Genomic DNA, 26618 nt, shown 5'->3' with positions numbered 1-26618 from the left:
ACACTGACCCTCCGAAGAGCAACCCACCCAGACCCATTCTCCTACATTTACCCCTTCACCTAACACTATGGGCAATTTAGCATGGCCAATTCACCTAACCTGCACATTTTTGGATTGTGGAAGGAAACCGGAGCACCCAGAGGAAACCCACGCACACACGGGGAGAATGTGCAAACTCCACACGGACAGTTGCCTGAGGTGAGAATTGAACCCGGGTCTCTGGCGCTGTGGGCCAGAGACCAGTGGGCCTCGGTTGAGTAACACTGACTAGGACCTTACCATTAAGTGTATAAGTCCTGCTAAGATTTGCTTTCCCAAAATGCAGCACCTTGCATTTATCTAAATTAAACTCCATCTGCCACTTCCCAACCCATTGGTCCAATTGATCAAGATTCTGTTGTAATCTGAGGAAACCTTCTTCATTGTCCACTGCACCCTCAATTTTGGTGTCATCTACAAACTTCCAAATATACTTCCTATGTTCATATCCAACTCCATTTATATAAATGATGAAAAGTAGTGGATCCATCACTGATCCTTAAGGCACTCCATTAGTCACAGGCCTCCAGTTTGAAAAACAATCCTTCACCACCATCCTCTGTCTTCTACCTTTGAGCCAATTCTGTACCCAAATGGCTAGTTCCCTCTGTATTCCATGAGATGTAACCTTGCTAACCTGTCTCCCATGGGGAACCTTGTCGAACGCCTTACTCAAGTCCATATAGATCATGTCCACTGCTCTGCCCTCATCAATCTTCTTTGTCACTTCTTCAAAAAATTCAGTCAAGTTTGAGACATGATTTCCCACACACAAAGCCATGTTGACTATCCCTAATTAGTCCTTGCCTTTAAAATACATGTACATCCTGTTCCTCAGGATTCCCTCCAACACATTGCCTACCACCGAGATCAGGCTCACTGGTCCATAGTTCCCTGGCTTGTCTTTACCACCCTTCTTAAACAGTAGCACCACGTTAACCAACCTCCAGCCTTCCAGCACCTCATATGTGACTATCGATGATACAAATATCTCAGCAAGAAGCCAAGTTTCCCACAGAGTTCTAGGATATACCTGTTCAGGCCCAAGGGATTTATTCACTTTTATGCATTTCAAGGCATCCAGCACTTCCTCCTGTGTAATATGGACATTTTTTTCAAGATGTCACCAACTATTTACCTACATTCCAAACCTTCCATGTCCTTTTCCACAGTAAACACTGATGCAAAATACTCGTTTGGTATCTCTCCTATTTCCTGCAGTTCCACACAAAGGCCACCTTGTTGATCTTTCAGGGGCCCTATTCTCTCCCTAGTTACCCTATTTGTCCTTCATGTATTTGTAAAAACCCTTGGATTCTCTTTAACTCTATTTGCCTAAGTTATTTGTCTCCTTTTTGCCCTCCTGATTTCTCTCTTAAGTATACTCCTACTGCCTTTATACTCTTCTAAGGATTCACTTGATCTCTTCTGTCTATACCTGACATATGCTTCCTTCTTTTTCCGAACCATAATGTCAATATCTCTGTCATCTAACATTCCCTACACCTCCCAGCCTTTCCTTTCAGGAGAAAGTGAGGACTGCAGATGCTGGAGATCAGAAGCAAGATTAAGTGGTGCTGGAAAAGCACAACACGTCAGATAGCATCTGAGGAGCAGGAAAATCGATATTTTGGGCAGGTTGCATTCCTGCTGAAGGATTCCTGCCCGAAACGTCAATTTTCCTGCTCCTCGGATGCTGCCTGACCTGCTGTGCTTTTCCAGCCTTTCCTGTCAGGGTGAAATGAATATACTTTCTCTGGATTCTTGTTATCTCCTTTCTGAAGGCTTCCCATTTTCCAGCAGTCCCCTTACCTGTGAACATCTGCCTCCAATCAGCTTTGAAAGTTCTTGCCTAATACCAGTTCTTGTCAAAATTGGCCTTTCTCCAATGTAGAACTTCAACTTTTAGATCTGGTCTATCCTTTACTATCACTATTTTAAAACTAATAGAATTATGGTCACTGGCCCCAAAGTGGTCCCCCACTGACACCTCAGTCACCTGCACTGCTTTATCTCCCATGAGTAGGTCAAGTTTTGCACCTTCTCTAGTAGGTACATCCACATTCTGAATCAGAAAATTTTCCTGTACACATTTAACAAATTTCTCTCCATCTAATCCCTTAACATTCTGGCAGTCCCAGTCTATGTTTGCAAAGTTAAAATCCCCGACCATAACCACCCTATTATTCTTACAGATAACGGAGATCTCCTTAAAAGTTTGTTTCTCAATTTACATCTGACTGTTAGAGGGTCTATAATAAAATCTGGATGCATTCCTAGGAATATCCTCCCTCAGTACAGCTGTAATGCTATCCCTTATCTAAATCGCCATTCCCCCTCCTCTCTTGCCTCCCTTTCTGTCCTTTCTGTTGCATTTGTATCCTGGAACATTAAGCTGCTAGTTTAAATCCTCCTGAGCAGCTCTAGCAAATCACTCTTCCAGAATATTAGCCCCTTCCAATTCAGGTGCATCCTTCTTGTACAGGTGACTTCTACCCCAGAAGAGATTCCAATGATCCAAAAGACTAATCCAGATATTACTACTCTCTCAGATCTCCTTTTTAAATTCCTGTCTGACTCTTTATTCTCCCTTTAGAATCTCACCCTTTTCCATTCCTAGGTCATTGGCTCCAATGGCTACAATGACCTCCAGCTGGTCACTCTCCCCTTGAGAACATTCTGCATCCTCTCTGAGACATCCTTGATCCTGGCACCAGGGAGGCAACACACCATTCTGATTTTTCGCTGCTGGCCACAGAAATGTTTTTCTGTGCTTGGAAATAGAGAGTCCCCTAACACAATTGATCTCTTGGAACCCCACATACCCCTCATTGCATTGGAGCTAGAAACTTGGCTGTTCGTGCTACAGTCCCCTGAGAATCCATCACCCCCTATATTTTCAAAAACAGTATACTTGTTTGAAATTGGTAGTAGCCAAAGAAGACTCCTACACTACCTGCCTCCCTCTCTTATCTTTCCTGGAGTTAACTCATCTATGTGACTGTATCTGCAACTTTTCTCCCTTCCTATAACTGCCATCCATCACATTCCCTTGCTTTTGTCAATTCCTCATTGCCTCTAACTGTCTCTCCAATCGATCCATTCGATCTGATACGATTTGCAACCAACAGCATTTATTGCAGATATAATCCTCAGTAACACGTAACCTCTCCCTAAACTTCCACATCTGACAAGAAGAGCCTATCATTCTCCTAAAGGCCATTCAGAAATGCTTCCTAATTTCTCTCTTGTATGTTGTGGCCCTGATTCTCAGACTATGCCTCTATTTCTAGAAACCTCAATCAGTGAAAATAAATCATTATACTCCTCGCTTTCTCGCCATAAAAGCGAATGCATTTTTATCTGAAGAATGCAATGAGATAATAATCTCGCTCTCATTTCCAGTATTCAAAAATAGTAGTTTGAAGAAAAGTAGATAAAGCATCACATTGCAGTGTGTAATGAGCTCATATTGAGGCTCAGCCCGGTTCTGAAGAAGGGTCACCAGACTCAAAACTCTAACTCTTAATTTCTCTCCACAGGTGCTGCCAGACCTGCTGAGGTTTTCCAGCAATTTCTGGGGTTTTTTTCACACTGATGTTCTGTTATCTCACACAATATTAACTTCCAATTTAGTATTGATGAATCTCCAAAGTGTAACTCCTTACCTACAAATACATCTGCTTCCATACTCCATTGTTCCGCCTTGTCATTGAACACACGGCAACAATACCGTCCCTGATTGTCTCGGTTTATATTACATATCTGTTTTCAAATAAAAGTGTGTTTGGATTAGTCACTTATATACACATATCATACAGAGATTAGACAGTAGATGTTAGTATGTTCCACAAAAGATCATCGATACTCATAAGTGAGGTGCCAGTAGACTGGCGGTTGGCTAACATGGTATCGGCTATTTAAGAAAGGTGGTAAAGACAAGCCAGGGAACTCTAGATCAGTGAGCCCAATGTCAGTGGTGGGAAAGTTGTTGGAGGGAATCCTGTTGGACAGGATGTACATATATTTGGAAGGCAAAGATTGATTAGGGATAGTCAACATAGCTTTGTGCGTGGGAAATCTTGTCTCATGAACTTGATTGAGTTATTTCAAAAAGTGACAAATAGGATTGATGAGGGTAACGAGGTACACATGATCTATATGGACTTCAGTAAGGTGTTCGATAAGGTTCCCCATGGGAGACTGTTTAGAAAGGTTAGATCTCATGGAATACAGGGAGAACTAGCCATTTGGATACAGAACTGGCTCAAAGGTAGAAGACAGAGGGTGGTGGCAGAGAGTTGTTTTTCAGACTGGATGCCTGTGACTAGTGGAGTGCCACAAGGATCAGTGCTGCTTCCACTACTTTTCGTCATTTATAGAAATGGAGTTGGATATGAACATATGAAATATAGTTAGTAAGTTTGCAGATTACACCAAAATTGGAAGTATAATGGACAATGAAGAAGGTTACCTCAGATTGCAATGGGATCGTGATCAGATGGGACAATGGGCTAAAAAGTGGCAGATGGATTTTAATGTAGATAAATGCGAGGTGCTGCATTTTGGGAAAGCAAATCTTAGCAGGACTTATACACTTAATGGTAAAGTCCTAGGAAGTGTTGCTGAACAAAGAGACCTTGGAGTGCAGATTCATATCTCCTTGAAAGTAGAGTCACAGGTAGATAGTGAAGAAGGTAGGCAAAAGTGAGGACTGCAGATGCTGGAAATCAGAGTCTAGATTAGAGTGGTGCTGGAAAAGCACAGCAGGGCAGGCAGCATCTGAGGAGCAAGAAAATAGATGTTTCGGGCAAAAGCCCTTCATCAGGAATGATGACAGGCTTTTGTCTGAAACGTCGATTTTGCTGCTCCTCGGATGCTGCTTGACCTGCTGTGCTTTTCCAGCAACACTCTAATCTAGTGAAGAAGGTGTTTGGTATGCTTTCCTATATTAGTCAGAGTATTGAGTACAGGAATTGGGAGGTCATGTTGTGGCTGTACAGGACGTTTTTTAGGCCACTATGGAACATTGCATGTAATTCTGGTCTCCTTCTTATCAGGAGGATGTTGTGAAACTTGAGAGGATTCAGAAAAGTTATACAAGGCTGTTGCCAGAGTTGGAGGATTTAAGCGATAGGGAGATGCTGAATAGGCTGGGGCTGTTTCCATGGAGCATTGAAGGCTGAGGGGTGACCTCATAGAGATTTATAAAATCATGAGGGACATGGATAGGATGAATAGACAAAGCTTCTTTCCCGGGTGGGGGTGGGGGGTGGGAGTCCAGAACTAAAGGGCGTAGATTTCGGATGAGAGGGGAAAGACATAAAAGGGACCCAAGGGGCAACTTTTTCACGCAGAGGGTGGCATGTATATGAAATGAGCTGCCAGATGCAGCTTTGGAGGCTGGTACAATTGCAACATTTAGAAGGCATCTGGATGGGTATATGAATAGGAAGGTTTTAGAGCGATATGGGCCAAGCGCTGGCAAGCAGAACTAGATTAGGTTGGGATATCCGGTCGGCAGGGACGAATTGGACCGAAGGGCCTGTTTCCATGCTGTACATCTCTTTGACTCAATGACTCTGTGTACCAACCAGAAAATTACATGAGTATTGTCTACTACTTCAGTTGTCAAACAAGCAATCTCCGTTGAGGATCCCCTTTAGAAACGGATTAATAGCCAAGGAGCTGTCCTCTAAATTATATGAATATAAAATATTCCCCAGAAGAATGTTTTGCATATTAAGTGTTTATTAACACTCTACCCAGCATCTGAAGGAATCAGGAGTTTAAAGGAAGCAGAATCCCAAAGGTACAGAAACTCAAGAGGAAGCAGGAATTTGGAAAAGGGAGGAATGAGGGAGGGAAGGAAAAGGGAGAGACTAGCAATGTAGGTGGAGCAGAGTGTGCATTCAGCCAGCTTACTCTTACGGTGCCCGCTTGAAGGCAGATATTCTGTCATGGATCCTTTGAAAATTCTCTGCACATCCTACTGGATCAAGTAGGTCCCGTTTTGAGAGCTACTGCTCCATGATTAACTAAATACATTCCCATCATACAAATCTCCCACAAGCAGTGTGAATACAGATAATTTATGCTATTATTTTTTTAAACATGCAAAGAAAATTGAGAGTATTCAACTCTCAGAAAAATACATCTTGAGTGAAGAGAACAGTACGTAGTCTCAGGTTTTAGGTCTCTCACAATCTCAGTATGACCCAAAATGACAGCCAACATCTATAGAAGTGAAGTCACTACTAACAATTTGCACACAGATAAGTCCACTAAGAGAAATAAGATTAATGAAAAGATAATCTATTGTAGCAAAATTAATTGAGAGATGGATACTGGCCACACAACATTGAGGAACGCCTTTGCCAGTCTAACAGTGACACGTGTACTCAAGAGGCAGATGGAGCCACAGTTGAAGGCCAGATGCAATTGACAGAACCTCAAAATTGGGCAGAATCTCTCTGTACTGCTTTGTGATATCAATCTCAGTTATGTGATATCAATCTTAATTCAGTATTATTTACTGAATTAGAAATAGAATTTGAAGCCATGGCCTCCTGTGTTGGAGGAATGAATGCTACACAGTGAGCAATGACGGATAAACTATGTTTAAAATATGATGGGGCTGGGTTTCAACTTTTGGGAGACTGGTGGAACCACTGGTTAGCAAAGATGTGACCTCACAATCATAGTATTCTAGTCTCCTGGTGGGTACAACCCTCTAGGTTATAAATCTCAATTTTGGCAAGGATCCTTTATATGTAGGAAGGGTTTAGAGGGATATGGGCTGGGTGCTGGCAGGTGGGACTAGATTGGATTGTGATACCTGGTCGGCATGGATGAGTTGGACCGAAGGGTCTGTTTCCACCTCTACATCTCTATGACACTCTATGGTACTTTGTCACTTGCTTAAAATCCATTGTCAACCATCATCAAAAATTCAACTGGACTAGTTCAGCATATTCTGCCTTTCATAAATCCATCCAAACAACTTCATTGATTCATCATAAGGTCAGAAATGGTAATGTTTGCTGATGAATGACTCAGCACCATCAATGGTTCCTCAATTAGTGAAACAGTCTAAGCTCATATATGGCAAGAGCTAGATAATATCCAGATTTAGGCTGATAAGTGGAAGGAATATTTGCATCACACAAGTACCAGGTTATTACCATATTCAACAAGGTTGATGCTCAACAGCATTGTCATCACTGAATGACCAAATATCAACATCTTGGGGGTTACAACTGACCATAAACCAAACAGGACCAGCTAGCGACTACAAGATCAAATCAGAGGCTCGGAATTCCGCCTCAAATAACTCACCTCTAATCTCCCAAAATGTGTCCACCATCTGCAAGGTACAGATCAAGAATGTGATCGAAAACTCTACACTGGATGAGTGTAGTTCCAACAATATCAATCAACTTGACACTATACATGACAAAACAGCCCACTTGATTGGCACCACATTCACCACCTTCAACTTTCATTCCCTTCATCACTGATGCACAGTTGTAGTGGTGTGTCCCATTTAAAAGATACACTGCTGTAACTCACCAATGTTCACTAAGAAGCACCTTCCAAAACTAAGACGTCTACCATTGAGAAGGACAGGGAAGCAGATGTATGGGAAGACTACCATCTGTGAGTTCTCCTTTACGACACTCAGCATCCTGACTTGGAACTCTATCAGCATTCTTTTACAAGTGCAGGATCAAAATCCTGACATTCCATTGCTAAAGCATCTTGGGTGTGCTTACAAACTAACATTTACAATGATTCAAGAAGTCAGGTCACCAATAACTTCTTCAGAGCAATAAAGGATGTGCAATAAATGATAGCCTAGCACATATCAAATTAATCGCTTAAAAAACAAACCATGCTGACATTCAATTAACTCAAACCTCCCCAAGTCTCTGTCATATTTTCTGTGATTATTAATTCTAAATCTTACTCACACTAATCAGGCTATAGTTACTAAGAATGTTCTTACTAATTTTCTTGACATTTTCACTCCATCCAGTAGCTCTCTTATCTCAGCATCCACTAATAGTTAATCAACATCTCCCTCCCCAGTCAATGCTAATGCAAGGAACTGAGAAATTCCAATTGTTTTTTTATCTGAACCTTTTTAAAATATGTCTGCCATTTTGTGGTTAATTGTACTTTCCCCACCTACTAATACTTGCTTACTACTTGCATGCCAATAGAAGTTTTTGAGTTCACTTTAATGCTAGCTTTCCCTCTATTCTCCTCTTCTGTCTGAGCCATCTTATTGCCTTTCCACTTGCCCTCTCAATTCTATGTATTTCACCTCACCCTCACTTGAAGAATTATACTGACGAGTGTTAGAACATAGAACATAGAACATAGAAGGATACAGCGCAGTACAGGCCCTTCGGCCCTCGATGTTGCGCCGACCGAATCCTACCTAACCTATACTAGCCCAATAACTTCCAAATGCCTATCCAATGCCCGCTTAAATGACCATAAAGAAGGAGAGTTCACCACTGATACGGGCAGGGCATTCCATGAACTCACAACCCGCTGTGTGAAGAATCTACCCCTAACCTCTGTCCTATACCTACCACCCCTTAATTTAAAGCTATGCCCCCTAGTAACACCTGACTCCATTAGCGGTAAAAGGTTCTTAGTATCTACCCTATCTAAACCCCTAATCATCTTATACACTTCTATCAGATCTCCCCTAAACCTTCTCTTCTCCAATGAGAACAGCCCCAAGTGCCTCAGCCTTTCCTCATAAGATTTTCCTACCATTCCAGGCAACATCCTGGTAAACCTCCTCTGCACTCGTTCTAAAGCTTCCACATCCTTCCTATAGTATGGCGACCAAAACTGCACACAATACTCCAGATGAGGCCGCACCAGAGTCTTATACAACTGCAACATGACCTCAGGACTCCGGAACTCAATTCCTCTGCCAATAAAGCCCAGTACACCATATGCCTTCCTCACAGCACTATTTACCTGGGTGGCAACTTTCAGAGATCTGTGTACATGGACACCAAGATCCCTCTGCTCATCCACACTACCAAGTAGCCTACCATTAGCCCAGTAATCCATCATCTTGTTATTCCTACCAAAGTGAACGACTTCGCACTTAGCTACATTGAATTCCATTTGCCACATTTCCGCCCAGCTCTGCAACTTATCTATATCCCGCTGTAACCTACCACTTCCTTCCTCACTATCCACAACTCCACCGACTTTTGTGTCATCCGCGAATGTACTTTGTGTTATGTACTTTGCTTTGTTCTTTATCTCCCTTATCATCCAAGGAGCTTTAGCTTCAGTTCCCTTTCTTTTCACTTTTCTGGCAATGTGCCTAGACTGTACCTGAAACAACTTACTCTTATAGATCACACATTGCTATGCCGGCATTACTCCTGCTAGTCTTTGGATCCACTTTATCCTGGCTAACTTCCATATCATCCCATTGAAGTTAGCCCACTTCCAACTTAGAAGTTCTATTTTAGATTGTTCCTGATTTTCCCTATTCACAATCTAAACATCATCATCTAATGATCACTCTTAACCAAGTGTTCCCTCAGAGATACTTGGTTCACTTGGTCTTCCTCTTTTCCTAACGTCACGTCCAACAATAACTTTTGTGTAGCTGGACTGAGAAAATCTCTGACAAGGAAATTCTCCACACATTTCAGAGATTGCTTTTGTCTCGTTACTCTTAATAGTCTTACAGAATTTTAACAATAATTCCAATTGATATTTGAGTAATTAAAGTCTACCAAATTCCTGATATATAGTATTTGCACGGGTTCTGTGATTCCACTGCAGATATGTTCCTTTACCCTTTATTCACTTATTAGAGGCCTTCAGAATATGCCCAGTAGCATGACGATCCCCATGTCATTTCTCAACTCTAACCAAATGTATTCTGTCCTTGCCCCCTTAAGGCCACCTCTTTGGTCTGTCTACAACATTCTCCCTGATCAGTACTGACAATTTATCTTTTTGTTATCCTTTCTGAATACCTTATGCCCTTGTATATGAAGTGTTATGTCCTCAGCACTGATCAGCCATATTTCGGCTATTACCACAGCACCAAATTCCCACACATCTATTTGCACTTGTGGCTCATCAACCTCATTCACCCAGACTTTGCGTGTCCTTGCATTCTTAATCATCTTTCTTAGTCTGTGCCTACCTAATCTAATCAAAAGAGGACATGCGAAAGAAAGTTGTAAGTTTAGAGCGGGTATATTCTTCACAAGGTACAGTTAAACAACAATAATACACTGGAACTTACTTTGTAGTGTCTTTCACAGCCATTGCTGACTGGTAATCCATTTCTTATCCATTGATAACGTGGCAGTGGTATTCCAATTGCAGTACATTCCAATGTAAGTGTATCTCCTACCTTTAGTTTCTGGGTTTGTGGCTGATTTATAATCTGAAGACTGGTCTCAGAGGTATAGAATCTTCTTCCTAGTAAGAAAATAATTCTATTTCAACAGCTGGATCCCCAAACATATTTGCACTTTCAATTTTAAAGACTTGAATGTGAGCTTGGTCTGCTTTATTATTATCAGCGCCAGTGGCAGTTTTTGAAACAAGTCAACGGCACAAACGATCAACTTCATAAGGAGATGGAGAAGGGAATATTAAATAAAATCAAAATTATATGAGACAGCTACTGGTAAGATGAGGATAATAAAGGAAGACAAGTCACCACGCTCAGATGGATTTCATATTTAAAGAAGAGCATTGTGAAATCACTCACAGACTTTACTTATATCTTTAGTGAATTAACAGACATTTGAGCTTTACCTAAAATTCAGAAAGCAGCTAACACAACATCAGCTTTTTAAGAGGGCTATGGGATGCCCCCACCAAAAAAGCACTGGGTATGTCTAATATGCATTTTAAATTCTGCATAGGCCATGGGCCCTGACAACAATCTGGCAATCGTATTGAAGACTTGTGCTCCAGAACTTTCTACTCCCTGAGGCAAATTCTTCTAGTACACCTACAACACCTATCCAATAATGTGAAGAATTGCCCAGTTACGTCCTATATGCAAAAAGCAGGACAAATCCAGGCAGCCAATTACCGTCCCATCAGTCCACTTTCAATCATCAGTAAAGTGATGGAGATGTCAGCAACAATGCTATCAAGCAGCACCTGCTCAGCAATAACCTGCTCAATGATGTCTAATTTGGGTTCTGCCAGGGCCACTCAGCTCCTGACCTCACTACAGCCTTGTTTCAGACAGAGACACATCAGCTGAATTCCACAAGGTGAGAGAGTGACTGCCCTTGACATCAAGGCTGAATTCAACCAAGTGAGGCATCAAGGAGCCCAAGCAGAACTGGGTATCGGGGCAAACTCTCTGCTGGTTGGACCAGGCACATAGGATAATGATTGTGGTTATTGGGGGTCAGTCACTTCAGCTCCAGGACAGCTCTACAGGAGGTCCTCAGAGTAGTGTCCAAGGCCTAATAAGCTTCAACTGCTTCAACGACCTTCGCCCATCACATGGTCAGAGGTGGGGATGTTTGCTGACGATTGCACAATATTCAGCACCACTCGCAACTCCTCAGATACTGAAGCAGTTCATCTTCAAATGCAACAAGATCTGGACAATATCCAGGCTTGGGCTGACAAGTGGCAAGAAACATTCACATCACACAAATGCCAAGTAATGACCATCTCCGATAAGAGACAATCTAACCACTGCCCCATGATATTCAATGGTGTTACCATCAGTGAATCCCCCACTATCAACATCCCGGGGGTTATCATTGAGCAGAAACTCAAATCCAAGATAACAAGGAAAAATAATGGAAATTTAAGATTGCAAATATAAACTGAATGGCTATGGAACATAAAAAAAATTAGAGAAAAAGAACATGACTATGTTGAGGTATCTTTCATTTAAATATGCACCACATGATACATCACAGAAAGACAAATGAACTGCATGTTGGGATGCACCCCTTAACCAAGTTATTTCAGTATGGCTACAACACTGGCATCTGCTCGACAATGTTGTTTCCTGGTGATGTTCTGCCAACAAAGAGCGGAATAAGTCCAACTCAGCCTATTACCACCCCATCAGTCTATTTTTGATCATCAGCAAACTGATGGACAGGGTCATTGATAGTGTCATCAGATAACACTTGCAAAGGAATAAGCTGCTCAGCAACATTCACTCTAAGCTGCAGGGCTGTGCAGCCATGTGGAAGCTGTGCGGACCCTGACTGGTGTGCCAACGCATAGCTCTGTTTCTGCGTGGACCTCAGAGTCTATACACAACAGGGAACATGACAGGGAAAATTGCTGCTCATTGATACTTAGTTTAGGTTCTTCCAGAGCTACTCGGATTATCACAACTTTGACTGCCCGTAACATCAAGGGTGCATTTGTCAGGAGTCTGGCATCAAGGAGTTCTAACAAAACTGTGGTCAATGGGAATCTAGGGAGAACACTCTGCTGGTTGGAGTCATGTCTGTAAATCCCTACATCCCAAGGACTCTGGTGGTTCAAGAAGCCACCTCATTACTATCCTCTCCAGGGTAATTAGAGATGAGCAATAAATGCTGGCCTAGCCAGAGAAGTCTACATCTCCTGATTGCTTAATTTAAAGAAAAAAGCACATCTGTGGCTGGAGTTACCAACCCCCACCAGGAGTCTTCATCAGAAGTCACTGATTCGTTACAGTGAATAAACAGGCCAATTGGCCCATTGAGTCCATAGTAGCACTCTGCAGGGCTATTCCATCAGGCCTATTTTCCCATTGTATCCTTGTAACCCTCCCCAAAAGATGATTTTTCTCAAATAAACATGCAATTTATTTTTGAAATTATTGATCATTTTTAATTTCACCATCCCTGTGGGCAACAAATTCCAGGTCATTACTAAACAGAAAGTTCTTCCTCACACCTACTCTGCATCTTTTGCTCATTACTTTAAACCTGAATCTGCTAGTCCTTTTATCATGCACTAATTGAAACAGCTTGTCATTGTTGTTCTAAACCAGTTACAATCTTCTACATGCTGTCAAATCTTCCCTCAATCTCTTTTGCTCCGAAGGGAACAAGCCCAGCTTCTCAGGTTAGAGAACTTTGTGGTTATCCCACTGGCAGACCTTAATGCTGGGCATCGTTTGGATGCCACAGCTTGGTGCACCCTAGTTCTGGTAAAAAGTAGTGGCTGGTTAGTGAGGTGAGGGCACAATGATCAGAAAATAAGAAGGCTGTTTGGTTGCAAGAAGAGAAAATTTCCAGTTAAATGAAGGCCATACACTGGTTTTCTGACATCAGGATTAATTTAATCATTTTGGCATGTCCTTACCAATATGGAATTGAGGTCCATAATTTATGTCATTATAATGTCCAAACTTGACCAAAAATGTATTCTTTGTTCCCTTTATTTGTTGGCTTAATGTTTAGTTTGTATTGTAAAATGAAGCACAAAACAGTTAACTCTTTTCGACCAGGAATCATGAGATGAAGCCACAGAGGTCATCACTACAAACCCCAAAACCTTCACTGACTGAAAACCTAATATATATTTCCTCAGAACTACATTGACATTTATCTTTGCATTTTTTTTTAGATATTTACAGTACACAGTCAAGCTACTAGAAATCTTCTTCACCAAACCATCACAAGCAAACGCAAATAATTTCTCATACAACACGAGGTTACCACAAAGGACACTCCTCCTCAACCTCTCCCCTCGTGTGAGGTGTGGTGATCCTCAGGTCAAACCGCCAAGAACAACTTGTTCCCCACTGTTATCAGACTTATGAATGGACCTTTCTCATATATTGGAGTTGCTCTTCCTCTGCTCCATCTCTGTAGCTGTAACACTATATTCTGTATTCTGTTCTAATACCCTGGTGTAATTATGTAAGGTACAATTTATCTGGATAGCATGTAAAACCATACTTTTCAATATTTCTCAGTTTATGTTACAGAAATAAATCAAATCAAAACAGAACCAGGCATCTCCCTTTAACGAGAGAGCTGCCCTATGGTTGGGTAAGATTAGATTAGATTACTTACAATTATTAGATTAGATTACTTACAGTGTGGAAACAGGCCCTTCGGCCCAACAAGTCCACACCGACCCACCGAAGCGCAACCCACCCATACCCCTACATTTACCCCTTACCTAACACTACGGGTAATTTAGCACGGCCAATTCACCTGACCCGCACATCTTTGGACTGCGGGAGGAAACCGGAGCACCCGGAGGAAACCCACGCAGACACGGGGAGAACGTGCAAACTCCACACAGTCAGTCACCCGAGTCGGGAATTGAACCCGGGTCTCAGGCGCTGTGAGGCAGCAGTGCTAACCACTGTGCCACCATGCCGCCCACAGATTATGGTGATTTTACAGGCAAATGCAATAACATGTCTGAACGGATTTCCAGTGATTTATGTTTTGATTTTGCTTCAGGGTGGCTGAGGAAATGGTCACAAATCTGGACACAGATTAAAAGAATAGGCTGTGGTCTGGGATAATGACTTTTATTGATAGCAGGGAAGTAGACTGAGATGGTCAATTTGGAAGTTGAAGACTTTTGCTTAAAACAAAACAGTCCACAGTTAGTCATAGGTAAAAAAAAGTCAGTCTCAAAAACAACCTCCTATTGAACTAATCATTCTGAATTCAGTGCCACCTAGCTGTGGGTATTGGGGCAGATTGAGTACTATACAGTTTACAGTGAGTGACCTTTAGTTTAGGTTTATGTTAAGGAAAAAAGCAACTTGAATTATTTGGAATTTTAAGAATGTAGAGAAAATGAATATTGCACTGTGTTGTATAATGTTCATTCATCAACAGAAACAGAACACTGTTGAACTAAAGCCCACATTTTTTATTGCTAGATACACACAGTCTATTCCATGCTCGTCAGATATATTTCTTTTGCTCATGTTCTTCATTCTTTACAAATAAGCAAAAACAAGGCAAGATGACCTAACTATCTCTGCTTGGAATACTTTTTTATTTCAATTGTCGGGATATGTTCGCTTGGAATACTTTGTCCAAGTTGAAATTCATGTACTTCAAATTTACAGTGTTTTTAGTATCCTTAAATGTGCCAGAGCAATTGACAGAAGTGAAGATGCAGCAGGACCTGGACAATATCCAAGTTTGAACTGATAAATGGTGTCACAGTAACCAACTGATGACCATCTTCAACAAGCATGAATCTAGCTGTCACTTCTTGACTCTCCATGGCATAATCATTATTGAGTCCCCATTATCACACCCTGGGGGTTACCAGTGACCAGAAACTGAACTGTAGCAATAAGAGCAGGTCAGAGATTAGGAGTGCTTTGGGGAGTGACTTGTTTCCTGTTTTCCCATTGCCTATCACTTATTTACAAGTCAAGATAGGAGTGTGACAGAATACTCCCACTTGCCTGGATGAATTCAGTCCTAGCACCATTCACTTGGAAATATATCGCCATTCTTTCACAGTTACTGGGACAAAATTCTGGAACTCCTTCCTTAACCCCTTTTTGGGTGTCCCTACACTTCTGCAGACCCACTCTTGGCTCTGCTTCCTATTTCTTCTTCCTATTTCCAGAAGTACTCTTGCACACAACTGAATGGTTCTTCCCAACACCAAATCACTATGACATTTTTTTTTGATTATTAATGGCTGGCAGTAAATCCCCCATGTCAACTGGATATGTATACATAAAGCCCACTAAGGGTAAAGCAAACCATTAAAAAGTGATAGAAGGTAGGGAGAGCAGAAAGGGGCTAAATCAAAGTGGATTTGAAGGGGGGAAATAAAGTGCTCCAGGTCCTGTAGCTTCCTGGCTCTGTCTTTTAAAAATTAAATCAACCTGCTCAGGGATGTTCTCACACACCTCCGGAGAATGCAGGACTTGGACCCAGGCCTCCTGGCTCAGAGGTAGGAACACTACTACTGCGCTACAGGAGTCCTAAGAATTAAAGTCTCAACTGGAGGCCAGCAACATTAGCCAGTATGAGGACCAGACCCAGGACCATGGCATTATAAGCACCATGCTCTAATCATCTGAGCTAACTAATCATGACTCCGCTATTTTTTCTCATATCCGGAAGTGCTCTTACACACAACCGAACAACTATTCCACCTCCAAGTCACTGTGTTTTTTTTTGTTTTAAACTATTAACCATCACTAGCAAATCATCCATGCAGTCAATTCGAAATTCACATGCAAAACCCATGAAGGGCAATGCAAACCATTAAGGTGAGGTACGGGTAAGGACGGCAGGAAGGGGCTATATAAAAATGAATGGGGGGAAATCAGGCACTGTATCCTCCACAGTGCCCACCTCTCCGTAAAGGCATTGAGAGCATTAATAGACACACATGCTCCTTCTCCAATGACATCTGGGCATGAACACAACCATGGACAAACTCTGCTTTTCTTTTGTGTCCATTCCTATAATTTGATGTGCTATAACGCAGAACTGAGTGACCTTCCCACCACCAAAATCACCATGTCTTCTCTTTTGTATTTTTTTTCCTTTTAACTACTAACAGTAATCACCTGAGTAGCCAATTCAATATTTACACACAACAGCACATTAAGGGCAATGCAAACCATCAAAGGTAAGAGGGAGGTAGGGCACAAGGGAAGGGGCGAAATAAAAATGGACTCAGAAAAGGAAATAAAGCACTGTCTCCCCCATGGTGCCCACCTCCTCCTAAAGGCATCGAGAGCATTGATGATACTGCACATTCCTTCACCAATGATACCCAGGCACGAACATAACCACAGAGGTGTCTGCTTTATTCAGGGCTTAGGTAATGAGTTCCAGCTGGGTAGGCCATTGCTGGTTACCCAGGGAACTCATCGAGTAAAAAATGAGGTCTGCAGATGCTGGAGATCACAGCTGCAAATGTGTTGCTGGTCAAAGCACAGCAGGCCAGGCAGCATCTCAGGAATAGAGAAACTCATACCCGACAAACTCTACAAGTGATTTTCCCATGGACCTTGAGGGGGTTATCACACCCACAATCTATGAACAAATACAACAAACTAATCTCTAAGCAGCAGTGAAAGAAACTAGGTAGCTGGCAAAACATATGGGAAAGATTGTAGGTTGTGAGGAAGCTTTTGTAAGAAGGTTAATACAGAGGTAGCAGGGTGTGGGGAGTCTCTCCATGAGCAGGTGAAATGCAACTCCACATATACTTCCTAATCCTGGGGATTTCCAGCAATTTTTGTTTTATTTTTATAAACTCATCTTTCTGATTGGTCAGCAGGTCAGGCAGCATCCGAGGAGCAGGTGAATTGAAGTTTTGGGCAAGAGCTCTTCATCAGCCCTTCCAGATGAAGGGTTGTTGCCTGAAACGTTGATTGTCCTGCTCCTTGGATGCTGCCTGCCCTGCTGTGCTTTCTTAGCTCTACACTCTGATCTCAAGCATCTGCAGTCCTCACTTTCCCCTTGCTGAATGGTCACCCTACTGATTTGTTCCCTTCTTTCCCAGTCCCCTTTATAGGAAAATAAAAGGAAAAGAAAACCTTTGGCAAAAAGTATGGAAGAGCTGATTATTATTTAAATGGTGAAAGACTGCAGCAACATGCAACAGAAGGATTTGGGGATCTAAAAAGCTTTGCATATACATTCAACAGGTCTATTTTAAAGGGTATGGAATTTTGGCCTTTGTTTCAAAGGGAATAGAGAATAAAACTACAAAGGTCTTGCTAAAACTATGCAATGTACCAGTAAAGTCACAGCTGGAGTACTGTGAACAGTTTTGGTCCCTTTGTCTCAGGAAAGAATACGGAGGCAGTGCAAAGCAGTTTCACTAGATTACTCCTGGGCATGGATAGATTTTATTAGACCAGGTTGAGTGGTTGGGTCTGTACTCATTGGAGTTTAGAAGAATGAAAGATGAACTTATTGAAAGTTTATTGAAGGATTTATTTTTATCTTGCCTTCTTGAAAGATTCTTAGGGGGGACTTGGCAGAGTAGATGCTGAGAGGATCAGAGAGCATCATGCCAGTTTAAGGGATCGTCCATTTAAGACAGAGATGAGGAGGAATTGCTTCCATCAGAGGCTAGTGAATCCGTGGAATTCTTTACCACAGGGGGCTGTCAAGGCAGGGTCAGTAATTATATTCAAGGCTAAGATAAATTGAGTTTTAATCAGTAAGGGAATTAAGGGCATGGGAAAAAGGTAGGAAAGCAGATGAGAATTATCAGCCGTAATCATGTTAAATGGTGAAGCAGACTCCTTGGGCTGAAACCCATTGCCTACAGTTTAGCTTTCAACACTATTATCCCCTCGAGACTGATTACTAAACTTAGTGATCTCAGACTAAGCCCCACTCTCTGCAACTGGATCCTCAGTATCCTGACGCACAGGCCACAATCAGTAAAGATTGGGGACAATATTTTATCCTCACTAACACTCAACACTGGAGCCCCCCCGGGGTGCATACTCAGCCCCCATTACTCACTGTATACCCATGGCTGCATCGCCAAATACCAGACTAATGCTATTTACAAAACACCAACATGATCAGTCAAATGTCAGATGGCCACAAAACAGACTACAGATGGGAGGTGGAAGACCTGGAAAAATGGTGCGCTGAGAACAATCTAGCTCTCAATGCCAGTAAAACCAAGGAACTCATTATTGACTTTTGGCAGGATGTTACTCATGCTCCCCTACACACTAACAGCACAGAGGTGGAATGAGTGAGAGTGTCAAGGTCTTGGGGGTAGTCATCCACAACAGGTTTTCTTGGACTCTTCATGTGGATGCACTGGTTACAAAGGCCCAACAACGCCTCTTCTTCCTCAGGCAGTTGAGGAAATTTGGCATGACGGCGAATACCCTTGACAACATTTATTGGTGCGCCATCGAGAGCATTCTGTCTGAATGTATCACTACCTGGGATGGCAACTGTACCATTCAAGATTGGAGACAGTTATAGAGAGTGGTGAACTTAGCCCAGACAATCACAAAGACCAACCTCCCATCTATAGAATCCATTTACCAGGCCTGCTGTCAAGGAAAGGCCGCCAGCATTCTCAGAGAACTGTCCCAACCTGGCAATGTTTTCTACAACCTCTACCACTGAGGAAAAGGTACAGAAACCTGAACGCATGCACCGGCTGGTTTTGGAACAGTTTCAACCCTACTGTTGTTAGAATTCTGAATGGACTCACAAACTCTTAACATTTGCCTGTACCTGTGTTTTTGTTTTTGCCTCTGTTTACCTATTATTTACTTATCTATGCTACTTAACTCTGTGATCTGCTATATTGTTCGCACGACAAAGCTTTCACTGTACCTCGGCACACAAAATAAATTCAATTCAATTCATAAGGGAGGCAACAGCTTAGTGGCATTATTGTTTTACTATTAATCCAAACACCCAGAAATTCCCAGTTCTCAGAACTCGAGTTCAGATCTCACTATGGTAAATGCTGAAATTTGAGTTCAATAAAAAAATCTAGAATTGAGAATCAAATGATAACCATGAAACAATTGTTAGGAAAAATCTACTAATGTCTTTAGGGAAGGATTTTATCTGTTCTGGTCTAAATCTGACTCCAGACCTGCAATGTTAACTGCCCCTTGAACAACTAGGGGTGGGAAATAAGTGCTGGCCTAGCCAGTGATAGCCATATCCCATGAATGAATAACAAAATGATTAACACAATATATGTCTGTCCCTGCATTTTATGGTTTCTTCTCACCTCGCTGTTCTTGCCCCTCTTTAGATCATCACTGTGACTGATTCTTAACAGTCTTCTGGAATGGCCCTGAAAGCCACTTTGTACAAGGGCAAATGTTAGGGATGGGCAATAAGTGTTGCCCTTGGCAACAGCACCTCTCCCCCCCACTCCACGTCCCTCACAACCCACGATAGAATAAAGATTTCTTTTTTCCTCTGCTTCCCTTAAGAACGCATAACAAAAGCACACAGCAGTAGGCCACATGGCCCCTCAAACTGCTCCTTCTAACATCCTAATTTTTAACTTCACCTCCTGTAGTACCCAAATGCCACCAGAAGAAACAACACTTCTTGTTATTGCTTAGATTCAAAGTATTTGATTTTAATGGTAAAAATTTAAAGAATTTAATATCACAGTGGAGAAGCTTCCTAATCAAGACGTGTTTTACAGGAAAGTATACGCAGCTGGCAATGTTCCCAAAAATCTTCTGTCCCCTGACATAGCTGGCATTTAAACAGCAATTTCTCCTTTGCATAACGGTATTAGTCATAGACATAATACCATTTTCTGCATCTAATAGAAAAGAGGAAGTATAATTTAAATTACTCCTACTTTTCAACAACTTTTTTGTAGCTTTTTACTATAAGAAACACAGATCCTTTCCTTTCTGCTGAGTGTAAAATGCACTTTGTGACTTCAGAAAATGGTATGACCTTAAAATCCACACTAATAATCTGCATAATTAATGTATGCACATTAGTATAATATAAAATAACCAGCAATTAATACTTCGAGACATATTGAAGCATTTATTTGTGATTCCCTTTGTGGTCAACTAGTTGAAGCTTTGCGTCCTCATAGAGAACATTAAAAGTTTGTTTTAGAAAATCTACTTAAAAATGTGAAATTGTGATTAACAGGAGGTGTATGTGTTATCAATGTCCACAAACAGGCTTAGACCAGTGTATAGGGTACAATTTTGAAATTTGCAGGGGACATAAAATTTGGAAGTGGAGTAAAACAGTGAGGAAGATAGAAAATTTCTGCAAGAGGATATAAACAAGATAACGAATGGGTGACACATAACAGTAACATAGAAAAGTGTGAGGTGACATAGTGTGGTACAAAGGCTAAAGAGAGACAATACGCACAAATGGTCCAATTTTACAATGTTTTCAGCATGTAGAGTGAGGACTGGAGTGTTTATGCCCAATTCTTTGAAATATGCCAAGACAGGTTAGGAAAACAATTAATGTGGGATTGTAGGCTTTATAAATTGAGGCACAGAACACACAAAACAGTTAGGCTTATAATCACAACAAAACCAACTATTTTGACTCCAGCCAGAATTTCTGGGAAGAACTTTCCCTGGTCAGGCTAGTGCACAGTGGAAAGATTTTCTTTCGAATTATACAAAACATATTCCAACACCTTCCTGCTTTCTTCCACCTTCCCCAAAGCATTCTGCAAGGCACTGGTGGAAAGGCAATGGTAGCTACTTGGCAAAAGTGGACAGATCACTTGTCTGAAACACAGCAGCTTAGAGAAGGCAAGTTATTTGCCACTAGTCAACAAGACTAGCAGGTGTTGGTGGTGGTATGTGCCATCCTTATGTCAGGGTTTGTGATGATAGCAGTATTTAACAGAGGGTGATATTAATAACAGTAACCACAATACCTCAAGCAGTTCTTGGAGGAGACTTCTGTCAACTTTGCATCTTCCTTTCGGTTTCCTCAGAAGTAGCTCCTCTAAGGCGTGATGATCTAATCTCTGTGCAGCCATTGTAAGAGAGCCCTTTAAAACTACAGAGCTGATTTAAAATCCTGACTCATCAACTTGCCTGCCATCCCTACCTGGACAGCAATTCTGCTGGTGGGTTCCTAATTGGATATCTTCAACTAGAAGGCCCACTACTCATGTCTTTGAATGTGTCAATACAGTAAAGCAATTAACAAAATACATGGTATCTTTGGCTCTATAAATAGAGGCACATAATACAGAAACCTTGCTGTTGATGTAAGAAATTAGACAGTGAGAACTAAGGCTCCTTAAACAACAATTTGTTAATCCACAACACTATCATTTAGAAGGACAATAATAGCAGAAACTTGGGAATGCCACCACCTGCAAGTTCTCCTCCAAGCCACTCACCAGTCTGACTTGGAAATATATTGCCAACCTTTCAGCAGCACTGGGTCAAAATCTGGGAACTCCCTCCAGAAAAGCATTATGGTTTTATCTACATGAAATGGCCTTCAGTAGTACAAAATGCCAGCGCACTATCACCTTCTCAAGGGCATTTGGTATGCTTGCCTTTATTGGTCAATGCATGGAGTAAAGAAGTTGAGAGGTCACGCTGCAGCTGTACAGGAAGGATGTTGGTTAGGCCACTTTTGGAACACTATGTGAATTCTGGTCTCCCTGCTACAGGAAGGATGCTGTGAAACATGAAAGGGGTCAGAAAGATGTTGCAAGAGTTGGAGGGTTTGAGCTATAGGGAGAGTTGAATAGGCTGGGGCTATTTTTCCTGGAGCATTGGAGACTAAGGGATGACCTTATCGAGGTTTATAAAATCATGAGGGACATGAATAGGGTGAACAGTCAAAGCCATTTCCCCAGGGTAGGAGAGTCAAACAACTAGAGGGCATAGGTTTAAAGTGAAAGAGGAAAGATTTAAAAAGGGACCTAAGAGCCAACTTTTTCATGTAGAGGGCGGTGAGTGTGTAGAATGAAATGCGCTGAAAATGTGTTGCTGGAAAAGCGCAGCAGGCCAGGCAGCATCCAAGGAATCTCCTGTTCCTTGGATGCTGCCTGGCCTGCTGCGCTTTTCCAGCAATACATTTTCAATTCTGATCTCTAGCATCTGCAGACCTCACTTTCTTCTGTAGAATGAAATGTCAAAAGAAGTAGTAGAGGCTGGTACAATTCCAACATTTAAAAATGTATCTGGATGGGTACATAAAGAGCAAGGGTTTAGAGGCATATGGACCAAATACTGGCAAATGGACTAGATTTTTCTCGGGTATATGGTCAGCATGGATGAGTTGGACCAAAGGGTCTGTTTCTGTGCTGTACATCTCTATGACTCTATGACAAGTAGGGATGGTCAATAAATGCAATGTCCTTATCCTATGAGTGAAAAATTAAAAGCATAAAGTTAACCAGCTTAGAGATGTTTAGAGAGCAGAAAAAGATTCTTTTTAAACGTAGTTTCAGACATAAAGCTATTTTTCGGCAAAAGTAGACTATCTTGCTGATGAAGTCACTAAAATGTTGGATCTTCAGGTAGAATATATCACGAGTAGTAGTACTGGACCACATTTATCAAGACAGATAAAATTTCAATCTCTGATATGCATTAGGTTCACTAAATGGAACTCAACAGCTTTGGATGGATGGTCATAGGGCTCCAGGAATTGGAGGGTGAGAGTTCTAGGTTAGTTGAGAAGCAACCCTGGCTGGAATTGCAAGCTTGTCGATGTCAGGGAGTTCCATATAAATTACAAGCAGAGAAAGGCCAACCCGTTCCTTTAGCCTGATTTGCCATTCAATAAGATCTGATTATTCCGCACTCCTGCCCACTCCCAAATAGCTTCCTTTTTCTTGCTCAGTACAATTTTTTTTTACTAGGCAGAAGTAGGTCCTGCAGATGCTGGAGATTAGAGTGGTGATGGAAAAGTGTAGCATGTCAGGCAGTATCCAAGGTGCAGGAAAATCAACATTTCAGGCAAAAGCCCTTTATCAGGACAACTGAACAACCAGGAACTCTACAGGCAACCTCCAGCCAATCCAACCAACAGCACACCAGTGAACTAAACATATTGATCAGGACTTTGGATCCAGTCTTTCAGAGTTCCCGACGTGCCCTCATCCCATGTACTTCTCGCATAGGCAACTTCTACTGCCTTCCAAAGATACACAAAGTCAACACACCAGGACGTCACATCATATCAGGAAATAGGACCCTGTGTGCGAATTTCTCTGGCTATGTTGAAGGCATCCTGAAACCCATTGTACAGGGATAAGCTGTAAGCTGTTCATATTTTATCTGACCTGATTCACTGTATTTCACTGGAATTACTTTGGAATGGAGTGGACAGTTCTGAATATTTATTGCTTCAATAAATGTCTCCTGCAGTCAGTTCTTTTTGCATCCTCCATTCTCTTTTCCTCTCCTGTAAACTTTGGCACTTATCAGGACGGGCTTCATATTAACAATCGCTTGTTATTTAGCCTAAATGACATCATTTTCTATGTGAGCCTAGACACTGAAGCCTAGAAATATGCCCACACAGCCACCATTTTCTGACCACTAAACAGGTACCAATACACCAAGAGTAAGGGAAGTTGTGAGTATTAAAGAAGATCTGAACAGAGTTCTTGACTGCCTTTTGACAAATACATCACATTTAACTTCCTTTAACTATGTAATTTCTTAAGAAACAGCTATTTGCACTCAAACTCCCACTTCATAGACTTCAATAAGCACTTAATGCAGTCAACCAAACAGAATTGACAGGCACCTCATTGTGGTAAGTACACTGGAATGCTGGAGGTTGAGGCGCAACCCTATAGAAGTTTATAAGATTGTGAATGGCATGGATAGAGTGGAAAGTATGAGGTTTTCTTCCCCAGAGTGGAGGGATGAATTACTTGGGGACACAGGTTCAAGGTGCAAGAGGGGATGTTTAAAAGAGATGTGCAAAGGATAATAAACAAAGTACAATACAGCACAGGAACAGGCCCGTCAGCCTTTCAAGCCTGCACTGACTCATTTTGTCCTTCCGTATTAAAACTCTTCACTTACAGGATCCATATTCCTCTATTCCCTTCCTATTTATGCATTCGTCCAGTTGCTTCTTGAATGCTGTTGATGTGAGAAAGTGAGGACTACAGATGCTGGAGATCAGTGTCAAAAGGTTTTGCACTGGAAAAGCACAGCAGATCAGGCAGCATCTGAGGAGCAGGAGAGTCGAAGTTTCAGGCATAAGCACTTCACCAGGAATGTGGGGGGATGGGGGGGAAGGTAACCGGGAAGACGATAAGCCTTATGGAGGGAGGTGGTGGAGGAGGCTTTTCCAGCACCACAATTTTCGACTCTTATCTCCAGCATCTGCAGTCCTCACTTTCTCTCAGTCGCTGTAACCTTACTGTGAAGCCTCTTCCAAGGATGCCCACCTTGAGGACGTTCTCCTCCTCCTTCCACAACACCTATCATTTTTCCAGCTACCTTCCCTCCACCACCATCCCATCTATCTCTCAGCTCCCTTCTCCACGTTCACCATCCTGATGAAGGGCTTATGCCCGAAATGTCGACTCTCCAATTCCTTGGACGCTGCCTGACCTGTTACGTTTTTCCTGCACCACATTTTTTGACGATCGCTGTTATTGTGTCTTCCACCACCACCTCTAGCAGTGCATTCCAGGTACTCACCATCCTTTGCACATGTCTTTTAAACTTCCCCTCTCACATCTTGAACCTGACCACCCTAGTAATTGATCCCTCCACCCTGGAAAAAGTCACATACTTTCCAGCCTACCCATGCCATTCACAATCTTACAAACTTCTACCAGGTTTCCCCTCAACCTCCTGAATTCCAGCAAAAACAAACCCAGTCTGTCCAACTTTTCTTCATAGCTAACACTCCCCACCCCCACACCCATAGCAGACAACATTCTGGAAAATCTTTTCTGTACCATCTCCAAAGCATCCACCTCCTCCTGAAAGTGTGGTTAACAGAACAGTACACAATATCCCAAGTGTGGCCAAGTTCTATAAAAGCTGCCGGTTGTGAAATCAGTGATGCAGCACAAACCCTATTACATAAGCCTCAGCATTGTGGTCATTCTGCATTTGTCATCATGATACATCTCTCTGGCATAGCACAGCCAAATCTGGTCTGTTATTTATTCAATGGTCATGAGCTTGCAGTTTTCCGCAAGGACAGTAAAGCAAGAGAGAATTGGAATTGCAGTTACATCACTAAGCTAGTAATCCACAGTCCCAGCTTAATATTCTGGGTTCAAATAATGAATTCATTAAAATCTGGAATATAAAGGAAGTCACAGTAATGGTGATCATGAAACAATCAAAGATTGGGGTAAAACATTCATTTGGTTCATGACTGTTCTTTAGGAAAAGAAATTTACAATTTTTGTCTGGTGTAGCCTACATGTCCACAATAATCCATTTGACTCTTAACTGCTTTCAAGGGTAATTAAGGACAGGCAACAAATATTGCATTTTCCAAATACGCTCACATCCCATGTGTTGTGAAGTTGATTCTTTTTAATATCGCTTTGAGCTTGAAAGGATTATGGAAAATGAAATTTATTTCAAAATTCCATGCAGATCTGGATAGCTTCAAAATAAGGCGTTGATAAGCCTTCAGTCAGTAAAAACCTTCATTAAAAGGAATAAAACAAGTCTTCTTGGATTTCAACCAACTTGTGATAATTGATTATATTGCTGTTACCCTTGCTAGGAGCATTTGAACAGTGCTTTGGGCTTGGAGAATATTTGGATTCAGAACTTTTTGGACAGAAGTCAACTAAAGAGTAAGCAACTTCCCAGATCAGCTCTCCTGTTTCTGAAATGCCTTTGGCTGTGAGATCAGGGTGAAACATGATCATTCTTCTCTAAGAGTGATTGAAGGAACTTCTCATTATTTGACTCTGTGCAAGCTGAGTTTGCCAAGATTCCACAGGCAACTGTGCGTGATTCGTGACTTGACCGCACAAGCAATATCATTAGATCAACAGAATTTGCAACCTTATCTTTATCTGTTCTATTCTTTTGGCCTTCAAAAGTAACCACTATTAGTTAGAATGTTTTGGAAGTGAATGTTTGGACAGAGAAATCTGTTTGA

General features: G+C 41.7%; 1 protein-coding gene across 2 annotated transcripts in view; it reads right to left on the bottom strand.

The window, feature by feature from the left end:
- Positions 1-26618, bottom strand: part of LOC132834096 (mucosa-associated lymphoid tissue lymphoma translocation protein 1-like) — a 98445-nt gene that overhangs the window by 43821 nt on the left and 28006 nt on the right. The window contains exons 5-6 of one of the 2 annotated variants that reach the window (XM_060852775.1): positions 10343-10521; positions 3708-3804 (exon numbers count right to left, since the gene is read on the bottom strand). In XM_060852775.1, coding sequence (XP_060708758.1) covers positions 3708-3804; positions 10343-10521 — 276 coding nt within the window. The remainder of the gene's footprint in view (positions 1-3707; positions 3805-10342; positions 10522-26618) is intronic. The other variant, XM_060852859.1, reaches the window with a different exon arrangement.

This window comes from Hemiscyllium ocellatum, chromosome 1 (assembly GCF_020745735.1).
Source record: "Hemiscyllium ocellatum isolate sHemOce1 chromosome 1, sHemOce1.pat.X.cur, whole genome shotgun sequence".
Classification (NCBI taxonomy): domain Eukaryota; kingdom Metazoa; phylum Chordata; class Chondrichthyes; order Orectolobiformes; family Hemiscylliidae; genus Hemiscyllium; species Hemiscyllium ocellatum.
This window is presented reverse-complemented; position numbering and strand designations above follow the sequence as displayed.